Here is a 12,062-nt window from a genome sequence, read left to right as displayed (position 1 = left end):
GCACAGTGTAATTTCTGAAAGATGTCACCATATCCTGGCACAGAGCTGCATGAACATCTTTGGGGCTTAGAGAATCATGAAATCACAGAGTCACTGAGGAGACTCAGTGGACACCTGGAGGACACTTAGAGAAAGTCTCTAAGATCATAAAGTCTAACCATTTCCCCAGCACTGCTGTGTTCACCACTACACCATGTTCCCAAGAGCCACATCCACATGTTTTTTAAACACTTCCAAGGATGGTAACTCCACCAGTGCCCTGGGCAGCTGTGCCAGTGCCTGACCACCCTCTGAGGAAAGAAATTTTCTCCAATATCCAACCTAAACCTCCCCTGGGACAACTCCCCTGGCACATTTCCTCTCCTCCTGTCCCTTGTTTCCTGGGAGCAGAGCCCGACTCCTCCCCAGCTCCCTGCTCCTGTCAGACAGTTGTGGAGAGCCAGAAAGTCCCTTCTGAGCCTACTTTTCTCCAGGCTGAGCCCCCTCCCAGCTCCCTGTGCTGCTCCTGATGATCCAGACTCTTCCCCAGCCCTTCTCTGGAAATATTCCAGCTCCTCAATGTCTTTCTTGTCATGAGGGGCCCAGAACTGAACCCAGGATTCGAGGTGAAGATTCTGTTCCTCCTGCTCAGAGACATGGTTGGCATGTGCTCTGAGCTGCCGGGAGCACATCCTCAAACAGCCTTTGTGCTGCCGACAAAAACAAAGCCCTTTTAGCTGCCCCCTTTAGTTCCGCTTTAACAAACTTCCTAGATTTTTTTATGTAGTTCCCTGTTTTAGATTCAGTGCTGCAGCCCGGGTTTGGCTTTGGGTGCTCCTGCAGGAACGTTTAATCCAAGCTAGGGAATAATTTACTGATACTAGTGTTTGGAGCCAATTTGAGGACTGTGGGTTCCCAAGGAGCTGCTCCAAGAAGTAATAGTTTCTCGTTACTAAATTTAGTTTTAGACTCACAGTTTGCCCAAAATACACCCCGAGAGGCACAGGGAGTGACGGAACTCCCCATTTCTGAAGCACTCATAGGTTCTTGGCTGGCTGCAGAGCACTGTGCTTGTGGGCAGCCCCTGGGGCTGGGCAGCCCTCTCTTGCAGTCATCTTTCTTGCCCAGATGTTGGGGGTTCAGTCTACAGGGGTTCAGTGGGAGGTGCTGCTGCAGGGACTGGTCCCAGGTCTGTCCCTTGGCATTCTTTCACTCACAGCCTCCACTCCCTGGCATGGCCCACCTTCACATTCCCTGGGATTGGTGCCACCACCCCACCTTGTCCTGTCCTGGGTCTGGTGTGATCTTGAGGTGCAGATGTTGAAGTGCTGGGGGAGAAGTGGCTGAGCAGAAGCAGCCCAGACATGGGGGAGCATGTCCAGGCTTTCCACTAAAGGTGCTCTATTAGATGAGTTCAGCACAGCTGGATTTTGGGGCTGGAGCAGGTCTCCAGAATAGAGCTGACCCCTCTCCCAGGTGTGTTTGCCACCAGTCCTGGTGGCACCCCTGGCCCTGCTCTGAGGTGGATGGACAGGGCTGTGGTAGAGCGTTGCCTTTGTAGACTGACTTGAGCACAGAGCCCCCATCACACCCCACGTCCTATTCCACTGTCCCTGGGGAGACATGGGCATCACTAAACACTGTGGTGTGCGTGTCCCAGCGAGTCCTGCACTGTGGGACACCAGGCTGGCAGCACGCAGGGAAGAAGGGGACTGTCCCTTGCCAGCTGACATGGAGGGGGTCCAGGACAGACAGTGTCCCTGCATCCACAGTCTTGGGAAACTCTAGCCTTGCCTGGCTGCCTCAAAATGGGCAGTTTTGGTATCTGAGCACTTGCAGACCCAGTTGCAGGGGAGTGAGGCAGAGCACAGATCTCCACTGCCCCCATGCCCTGCCCTAACTCCCTGACTGCCTGTCCTCGCAGCTCCCTCGAGATGACCTGCTATGACAGTGATGAAGCCAACCCACGGAGTGTCTCCAGCCTCTCCAACCGCTCCTCCCCTCTGTCCTGGCGCTATGGGCAGTCCAGCCCACGCCTGCAGGCCGGGGACGCGCCATCGGTCGGGGGCACCTGCCGCTCTGAGGGCACCCCGAGCTGGTACACGCACGGGGAGCGGGCGCACTACTCGCACACCATGCCCATGCGCAGCCCCAGCAAGCTGAGCCACATCTCCCGCCTGGAGCTGGTCGAGGCGCTGGACAGTGACGATGTGGAGCTGAAGTCGGGGTACATGAGTGACAGTGACCTGATGGGGAAGACGCTGACGGAGGACGAGGACATCACCACGGGGTACGTGCCCGTGCAGGAGCTGTGCCCGGACTGGGGCTCTCCAGGAGGTTTCACCCGCTCCTGTTCGGCTGGCGGAGCGGGAACACCTGGCACAGGGCGGGTGGATGGACTGGTACAATGGTTACAGCCAGTCTGGTTAGGATTGGATCACGTCCCCACATCCCAGGATATGCTTTCCTGCTAGCAGTGCTGTTGGTGTTCGGCCAGCTGGGTCTTCTTGAGGCTGATGGGCTCCTGAGCCAGAATGAGGTGCTCTCCCAGCATGTGGAAAGTGTCCAGCTTGATCTGAGTGTTCCTGGAGCAGGGAGCTGAGAAAAGTGCATGGTCTGTAGCTGCAAAGCCCTGAGCCACAGTCCTGCTGGGGTGAATGCTGCTGCTTTCAGAAGTGCTCTTCAGTTTACACCAGTCAGTCTGAGTGGCTTCCTGTGACCCAGGCACTGTGAGGACGTCCTGTGGGACTCCTGGTGTCCGTGGTGGGACAGGCTGGGTTAGATCTCAGCACCCAGTGAGAACTGGGCACCGAGGTGTCACTGCTGATGACTCCACATGGGGCAGGGTGTGCTGCTGAGCAGAGTCCCTCCTTCTGGGACCCCATCAGCCTCCATCCCTCCAGCCATGGGGCCAGGGGCATCTCCTGCCAGATGTGCACAACCCAGCACTCTCAGGGCTCACATTTTCTTGCCAGATGTGTCCAGCTCCTGCTGCACTGTTGAGGTGCCGCTGACTCTGGCGAGGGTCCAGGGTTTGAACATGTTGGAGGTTTCCTGTTTCAGCACAGCAGAAAATAAATAACTTGGGCATTTGAGCTGTCCCAGAGCCCAGTGAGGTATTTGGCCTCCTGACTCCGCTTCTTTGGCCTTCCTAGAGTGGCTGTAGTCACATCAGTTTGGTGCAGGATAGAGCACAGTCTGTGCCTTCACACCCATCCTGGGGCCAGTGCTCCCCAGATATGACCCTGCAGTTGCAGGGGACACACATTTGGCTGTCTGCTGGCTTGTGCCCCTGCCATGCTCCAGCTGTGTGCTGAGAGTGTCTGTGCCACCGTGGGTGTCAGACCCATCCTCCTCATGGGCATATGACCTTGGGGGCTGCCCTGTGCTTGTGAATGAGGGAGCCTTGTGCTGGCTCAACATGGACCCTCCTGTAGATCTTCATCTATTGCGTGGCAGCCAGAGGTCCCACGTCCCCACGTTCTGCCACTGGTCACTGGACTGCGAGGTGTGATTGGCAGTGGGGTAGATTTGGGCTGCCCTGGATGGCTGAGGCTGCAGCAGGGCTGGCTGTGGGGATGAAGGGTACACTGCTCCCCATCTCCCTCCTTGTCTCATCTTGGTGCTGCTCATGCAGGTGGATAACCTTGAGGTGCCCTTGGCTTCAGAGGCAGTGCCGGGAGGGGTGACTGGAGCAACACTTTGTATTCATCAATCACTGAGGAGGGGGAGTGTAGGCAGGGTCAGAGACCCAGGACAGCTCAGTCCTGCACTGCTATGGACAGGATTTACTTCTCCTTCAGGAAGGTACAAGCTTTGGGGATGGATCCCTGCATGGCTGAGCCTCTTCAAGGCCCTGGCAGCACTACAAAATCCATGGTGTGGGTGAGGCTGTCAGTGCTGCGGTGAGCTGGGCCATGGGCAGGTGCCACAGTCCCTGTCCCTGTGCAGAGTCCCCAGCATGGGGACTCCTGGATGTGCATGGAGTTCTCTGCCATGCCAGAGACAGACTGGGTGCTCTGTGCTGGGAACCCTCCCCAAGGAGGGGTGCAGCAGTGAGCCAGGGCAGCACAGGACCCCCTTATCCACAGGGGCATATCCTGGGGATCAGCCATTTCACCTGGGTCATTGCGGACACAGAACCACACCTACACAGCTTCATGGTTTCATCCCCCATGTCCCCACAGCAGGACTTGGGGGGGGGGGTCTCCCAGAGTAGGCAGCATGGCAGGGTCTCTGTCCCAGAGCATGCCTTTGGCTGGGTGCTGGGGTACACTGAGGTGCTCTGTCCAGGAGGCTGCACACTCTGGGTGCAGAGCCCTGGAAGCAGAGCGGGGCATTCCCTCCTACCGAGAGCCAGACGAGACAAGGAGCTGGCTGGGAGCATTCATCCAGCACAGCCCCTCACGCAGACCCCACTCAGCCAGCACATCCCTTCACCCAGTGCAGCCCCTCATCCAGCACAGCCCCTCACCCAGACCCCACTCAGCCAGCACATCCCTTCACCCAGAGCAGCCCCTCATCCAGCCTCCCGTCATCCAGCACAGCCCCTCACCCAGCACAGCCCCTCACCCAGACCCCACTCAGCCAGCACAGCCCCTCACCCAGTGCAGCCCCTCATCCAGCCTCCGTCATCCAGCACAGCCCCTCACCCAGCACAGCCCCTCACCCACCCTCCTCGCTGGCTCTGACCTAGAAAGCCACCACCGCCGCAGGCCGCATCTCCCGGTGCTGCTAATGCACCGGGCAGAGCCGTGTGCTGCAGATGGGGCCAGCAGCCCCAGCCCGGGCCGCGGGGCAGCGTCCCCTGCGCCGCGCCGGCGCACAGCCCAGCTCGTAGGGCAGTAGGTCAGAGACAGCGCAGAGGACGCGCTGACACGTCCCCGTTCCTGTTGGAGACGTGTGGGGCTGTGGGATGCACCCCAGCACCCCCGTGGCTCGTCAGGGAAGCAGACTGCAAGGAGCGAGGGCTGAGGTAGGTGAGACATGGCCGGGGCAAGGGGACTGCCCACAAACTATTGGGGTGGACTCAGCCGGGTGGAGGTTGGGGTGAGCCCAGCTAAGGAGGCTGTGGGGGACTTGAGGCCCAGCTCAGAGAGGGAGTGGGATGCTCAGGTCTGGGACACCCGAGACCCCAGCAGCATTCCTGTGTTAGCCAAATGTACCAGCAGCATTCTGGCTCCTTGCCCAGCTGTGCCTGCATCCATCGCATGACACTTGCCACTCCTCTCTACCTGCTGCTGGTTTTAGGGTCTGGAAAGCTCTTGCTTTGGCCCCCTGTTTGGCAGCACATACCTTTTGTTCCCAATGTCACTATATCCTCCTTGTGCACTGCATCAGGGCAGGGACTCAGCACAGGGAGCACCCACCAGGATGTGTCTAGGGTGGCTGGAGGGATGGAAGGGATGTTGCTGCTCTCCTGCCCTGTCCTGCCTGTCCCTGGGGCCCAGGCAGGGCATGGCCAGGGATAGCTCCCAGTCTTGGGCTGTTTCTCCAACACTAAAACATATTCACTCCCTTCCATGGTCAACTCTGGTTCCCACCTACCGCTATTCAGTGACCACTTGCTGTTCCCTGCCCTGAGGCCAGTTCCAGGGAGGGTGCGGTACCACCTGTGATGCTTTCTCGCCCATCCAGGCTGGAGTTATTTCTGTAGCACTGATGGTATCCCACCAAGGTCACTCCACTGGGAACTTCCCCAGGGACATCTGTCTGCATAGCCACAGCGTGGGTGCCTTTGTGTGCAGACCTGCATGCGAACCAGGCAGTGTGAGGGGCATGGAGCAGGATGTGCAAGCCAGGTTTGGCCTGGTTTTGTTCTGGCCAAGTCCTGCATGTCTGAGCAGTGCCACCACAGTGTGGCCATGTGTTGGTGTGCCTCCCCCTGTGCCTTGTGTGCCCAGAGCCTGACCTGATGTGGTGTGTCCTGAGTAGCGGCTCAGCACGGTCCCTAGGGCCAGCTGGGTCACAGTGGCAGTGAGTGGAATGCTGCAAGGCTTTACTGCAGCCAGGAGTTCATGGGGCGCACAGAGAGCTAGCAGGGCTGGCTGCTGAGTCAGCACCTTCTGCTGCGGTGGCTGCGGGAGCAGTGATGATGGTCTGTGTGTGCTGTTGGGCTGTGCTGTGGGGGCATAGCTCTGGAGCCAGTCCTCAGGGCTCCACATGTCCCTTGGGGCTTCCAGAGCACTGGGAGAATGTTTGTGTGACCCTGGGGCTGCTGTGATTTCAGAATGTCCTTTTGCATCTTATTTGTTGGTGGTAGAAAGGGAGGCAGCATTGCATCCCATCACAGCATTGGCACCATCTGCACCATCATGAGCTGGGTACTGCCCTGACTCTGCTGGTGGGCATGAAATAGAGCTGAGGCAGCAGCTTTTGGAACTGGGAGCACAGGGCACATATGTCTAGCCCATGGCACACCCCAGGCACTGTCCCAGGCCACTGTGATGGTGCTGCTGGCAGCCAAGCACTGCAGAGCCCGTGGTCCCCTCCAGCAGGGCTGGGGGCTGCCAGCAGCATCCTCCCAGGAGGGATGCTCTGGAGCTGACACCCGCTGCGCTCTGGCTGGCCTGGCTCCGGCTTCCTCGCAGCTCCTCGGGCTCAGCCCGTAGGCGGGAGCAGATGTTTGGCTCAGCTCCCCAGGAGCAGCAGGGGAGCAGCCGCCCTCCTCCTGCTCCGAGCAGGACTGGCGCTGGAGCCTGACCCCTTCCCTTGAACGCCCCTTGCTCACTTTGGCTGCTCCAGGATGACCCCATGTCCTGTCCCAGTGAGCCCATGAAGTCATTCCTCATCAGGGACATCCCGTGGGGCACGGCTGTGGCCCTGCACGTGGCCTGGCGTGTGTGGGGGACCCTGGCTGGCCAGGGAGCAATGTTGTATAAATATTTGCTGGGCTGCGCCGTGTGCTGGGCTTGGCAAGTTCCTCTCGCCAGCTGGGTACAGGGGATTCTCCTGGAAAGGGGCTGCAGGACCTCATTGGGCATCGGCACCACTGAAGTGCCTTCCTGTGCGCTGCTTTCCAGCAATTCTGTCCTTTGGGGTTTGGGCTGAGGCACCCAGTGCTGATCCCTGGCCCCTGAGGATGTGACGGTGGCTCCAGGAAGCATGTTTTGGGAAAGGAGTCCTGGGGTTGTGAGGCTGGGGGTACAGGGCACCTGGGGGTCGGTGCACGCCCCAGATGCGGGAAGCTGCTGGCCCCTGCAGCTTGTTGATGTGGCTGGATACGGACACAGGGCAGAGCGGAGCGCAGGGTTGGACCTCACGTACCCGTGTGCCCTGGGGAAAGCTGCTGGGGAGAATAAACCCACCTGCCTCTCCACATGGCATCTGGGGACCTCAGGACCTGGCTTTACCATGTGCCACCCTGCGGCCTGTGGAGGAGCCTGGCCGCTGTGCACTGAGGTGGCCGAGGTCACCGGCTAGTCCAGACAACAGGAAAAATAGGAATTTCACAACCAAGCTGAGTCATACTGCTCCCCATCCCGGCACTGCCCTGGGACTCTCTGAGCATCGCACGTGGCCTGTGGCTCCTCCGTATGTCACTGAAACTGCCAGCGGACATCCCCGCACCGGGACACATTTCCTCCAGGCTTTCCACCACTTGCAGGGGCGCAGGGGGAGACCAGAGGTGAGCTCTTAGCCAGGGGTGTGGTTGGGGTCCATGGCTGCTGTCACTGCAGCAGGCAGTGAGTGCTGGCTGACCCCCCCACGGCCTCAGCCCCACTGCTATGAGGAAATCAGACCCCACTATTACTGCACTGATGGTGCAGGGCTGGGGTGGAGGCACAGCCTGGCCACGGGTGCCCCTTGCAGGACCACACACCCTCAAGGGTCCTGTGGCGGAGTCCTCTGCAGCCCTCAAGGGTTCTAGGGGGCCAGAGACCAGAGGCAGTGCTACCTGGAGAATGGGGTCCTGAATCAACTATGGGATGTGATGTTGATATTCTCCCACTGGGTGAGCTCAGGCAAGTCAGATCCCCCTTCCCTACCTCAGTTTCCCCATCAGATCTCTGCAGACCCCTGTTCCTCTGAGTGCAGCTTCAGAGAAAGGTGCCAGATCACAGTACCCAAAATCCAAGCAGGAGACACGTAGGGTCAAGGTAGCCTGACTCTGTAGGGACTGGAGTTCTCTTAGAGGGTACCTGGTTGTCTGGGGGGCATCCTGGAGGGTACAGAGGGGTTTATAGGGCTGTGGGGATCAGGGAAGCCAGGGAGTGTTGTTACACTCTGGTTCCTGATGTGGATGTGAGGGGGATGCAGAGCCCCGCCCTGCCCACATCCATGGGGAGCTCCCAACCCCCTCAATAGGATTTATGAAGCTAATTGTTTTTTCTGCCCCATTAAGTGGAGGAGAGGGGGGAAGGGTGGGAAGAGCCTCGGCTGTGCCTTTCCTCACTGCTCCTATCTCAAGTCACAGCATGAGGCTGGGGCTGTGAGCACCAGTGCCACAGAGCCCCCTCAATGCCAGTGATGTGCTGATGTGGGGTGTGAGACCCGCTCAGTGCACACCCTGCATTTCCTCCTCTGCCACAAGAGGAAGGGGCCAGGGCAGACCAGGACTTGCTTCCATCCAGTGTGGGCTTCAGGACAGCAGTGGGGATCTGGCTGGACCAGCCTGGCAGGGACACGAGTGTCTGGAGCCCTGGCTGGTGCCAGTGGGTGCGGGTGCTAATGGTCAGGTGTCTGTGCTGGTGTGAGACAGGTGGAGCAAGGAGAGTTCAAAATTGTCCAGCTCCAACAGCAGCCTCTGCTGAGAAATGTGCTGGGGATACTCCTCTGTGTGGGGCTCAGGGCCTGTGCTGGTGCCCAAGGGTCTGCTGTGACCAGTAGTTGTTCTCTGCCGTCATCTCACACGAGGCCCGTGGCTCTGGCGGGGTCAGACCCGCCTTTTTGAGAGGCTGCAGTGCTGGGCTGTGCCAGGCTGGCTCCCCTGCCACCCGGGATGCCCAGATTTGCACCCAGCGGAACTGCTCTGAGCATTGCCTGAGCCGGCCGTGGCAGGGCTGAGGCAGGCAGGAGAAGAGAGGATTCTGGCATCGTGCCATGCCGAGGGACCCGAGGGATGCGGTGCTGGACGGGCTGTGCCGCCGCACCCGTTGGCGCACGTGGCCGTGGGGCCGTAACCGCACCGCAGGGCTGGCTGCACCACCGGCCCCTGGCCATGAGCTCTGCCAGGGCTTGGTGGGTGTGGGCACGAGCTGATCAGTGGGGACGGGGTGGTCAGGGACCCCTGTCCTGCTATGCCATGCTGTGCCGTACCATGCCATGCTGGGGCAAGCCCCGTGTGGTGAGTGATGGGGCGGTGGGGAAGGAGCCAAGAGGCGTTGCCGTTGCTTCAAGGAAGGAATTACTTATTTCCCAGCCTGCAGGGTCTGGTCTATCTTGCCAAGGCTGCAGTTAACTCTCTCTGCCCTATGTGGCTGGGCTGGCGAAATTGTCCTTGGTGTTACCATCCCGGTGAGGACTCTACCCTGCAGCATGGCTCTTGCTGTGATGCGAGAGAGAGGGAAAAAAGGGACAAAATTAGGGGTTTTGGTCAATGAAAGGCAGAGCGGGGCAGTCATGGGTGTCCTTTCTGGGGATGAGCGCCGAGGTTGCTGGGAGCAGCTGTGCTGGGACCCACATCGAGGTGGTCCTCTGGGGACAGAGAACAGGGTGGTTTGGAGGGCACTGGGTCCAAACCCAGTGCTGAGGAATGGCCTCTGGTATCACATTGTGGGCTGGACTGGGGGTCACTGGTGCTGTGTTTGGGGATGTGAATCGTGCTTTGGGGGCTCTGCGGGCATCTGGGGGGACGCTGGGGGACACCAGGGACAGGGGTCGGGACCTTCCTTGGGCTGCGGCGCAGAATGCGGAGACATGTCCGCGGAGCTGAGGCGGGCGAGGCCTGGAGCCGGGACCCCGGTCGCGTCCCGGCGGGGCCGGGGAGGGGCCGTTGTGCGGCGGAGGGTCCTGTGCCGCTGTCGCTTTAAGCGCGGGCAGCGGGGCGGTCCCGCCGCCCCCCGCCCCTCTCGCCGCCCGGCGGGGCCGCGCCGCGCCGCGGGCAGCGCGATGCTGCGGACGGGGAGGCCGCGCCGCGCCCCGCGCCTCGCCAGCAGGTACGGCACGGGCGGGGAGCGGCCCCGCAGCGGCCGGGGGCGCGGCCGGAGCTCGGCCCCGGCAGACAAAGCCCAGCGCCCCGGGGCCGCTCCGCGGGCGGTGCTTTTGTCTCGGCCGCGCTGCTGGGGGGGAACGGTGGGGTCGGGGCAGCGCGGCCGCGCCCGGCACCGCGGCACCGGGACATCGCGGCGGCTCCCACGGGCCTCTCCATCCCCGCCCCGGCACCCCCATCCATCCTCCGGCCCGCCCGCGCCCCGCACCTGCAATACGGCCGGGCCTGTCCTCCGCGAGGCTCCCGAGGCTCTGGTGCCTCCGGACGTCGGGTCTGACCCCGGGGCTGCCGGGCGCGGGGCTCCGAGTCGGGCTGCGGCCGGGGCGGAGCGGAGCGGAGCGGAGCATCCCCGCGCACCGCGCCGTGGTCCCAGTCCGTCCTCCGCTCCCCACCGGTGCAGCCGCCTCCCCGCGCCGGGGCTGGGGCCGGGGTGCTCATCCCCGGTGCTCATCCCCGGTGCTCATCCCCGGTGCTCATCCCCGAGCCCGTGCGGACCACCCCGCCCTCAGCGGGTCCCGTCCGCCCGCCCGCGCCGCGGAGCGCGGCAGGACGGACACGCTGCCCTTGAGCATCCCCGTTCCTCGGAGCTGCCGCGGGGCTGCTGGCGGGTGGCTTCGGTGCGGAATCATCTGCAGGAGCTGGGAATGGCTCTGGATACGATGGAGGGGGTGGAGCACAAAGCAGGGGGTCAGTTTTGTCCCGAAGTGGCAGTCTGATATGGGGGGGCTAGTCGAGGTGCCAGGGCTCGGCCACGCTCCGGGAGTTTGTACTTGCTGAGGGGTCAGTAGTGCTGTGGTTGAGACTTTCCTTGCTGTGCTGCCTATGGCAAGCATGTTCCGGTTTGGGGCATCCCTCAGTGCACCAGCTGTATGCCCCATAAGAGAGTCAAGACACCCTCACAGTGTGCCTCATGCTGTGGGTTTAGTGATATTGGGATGTGACCTTCCACGTCATCTTTTCTTGGCAGAGGATTGTCCAGGAGGATTTGGAGTCACCTCCTGCCCTGACCTAACATCTGATCCTGTGCCCCTTTCTCAGTGGCTCTCTGGATGCCTGGGGCAAGGGGGGTGTCGCATGTGTGGCTGGGAGAGTGTTTGGGGTTTCCCTGCCTGGCCCCAAAAGCCTGACTGAGACACACCCAGCACCACATGTGGCCCCAGCTGTGTTGCCACGGGACACAGTCCTACAAAGCCTGGCCTCACTCCTGGCAGTGCCTGCTGCCAGGTGAGGCCAGACTGGGAGAAGGGCTTTGCTGCAGGCTCTGGGGTGAGGATTTCTGTCCCAGTGGGAACTCACCCTCGGCACAGGGCTGGTGGTGAGACATGGCTTGGAGCTGAGGAGCTCAGCAGCACATCCTGAGTGCATGATCCTATTGAAATCCTTTCCTGGGCAGCAGCACCTGCTGGTTCTGTCCCAGAAGCTGCTGTGGGGGCACAAGGGGCTGTGTCCATCGTGGCTTTGGCCAGTTTCTGATAAACTCCTCCCCTGTGGAAAGAGCAGGACACGCAGTGCAGGTCTTATGGTGCTGGAACTGCCTTTGTTGTTCCTTCTTGAGCTTTGGGCATCTGACAGGGATGGTGATGACTGTTGCTTTTGCTCTGCCACTGCTGTTTGGGCTCTGCTTCACTTGCACCTCTGTGGCCTCAGTGTACATAAACAGGCATCTCTTGTAGGACCTGGGGCTGGCTGCAGCTCCCAGCTCTGCTCCGCACTCCTACGCCACAGCTTGTCACAGAATCATGGCATAGTGTGGGTTGGAAGGGACTTTAAAATTCATCTTGTGCCACTCCATGCCATGGCCAGGGTCACCTTTCACTAGGTCAGGTTGTCCAAGCCCCATCCGACCTGACCTTGACCATTTCAGTGCTGGGGCAGCCCCAGCTTCTCTGGGCAGCTTGTTCTAGTGTTGTCTCCCCTAGCCCGTCACAGGCCC

General features: G+C 60.8%; 1 protein-coding gene across 7 annotated transcripts in view; it reads left to right on the top strand.

The window, feature by feature from the left end:
• NAV1 (neuron navigator 1) overlaps nt 1-12,062 on the top strand; it is a 74,844-nt gene that overhangs the window by 46,522 nt on the left and 16,260 nt on the right. For 5 of the 7 annotated variants that reach the window (XM_072918747.1, XM_072918744.1, XM_072918742.1 and 2 more), the window contains one exon: nt 1,904-2,269. The exons of 1 other annotated variant lie outside the window; for it this stretch is intronic. In XM_072918747.1, coding sequence (XP_072774848.1) covers nt 1,904-2,269 — 366 coding nt within the window. Of the gene's footprint in view, nt 1-1,903; nt 2,270-9,822; nt 10,077-12,062 lie in introns of those variants that run through there. One more of the 7 variants, XM_041721336.2, reaches the window with a different exon arrangement.

Source organism: Taeniopygia guttata, chromosome 26 (genome assembly GCF_048771995.1).
Source record: "Taeniopygia guttata chromosome 26, bTaeGut7.mat, whole genome shotgun sequence".
Classification (NCBI taxonomy): domain Eukaryota; kingdom Metazoa; phylum Chordata; class Aves; order Passeriformes; family Estrildidae; genus Taeniopygia; species Taeniopygia guttata.
The sequence above is the reverse complement of the archived record's forward strand: the minus strand, read 5'-3'. Positions and strand labels throughout refer to the sequence as shown.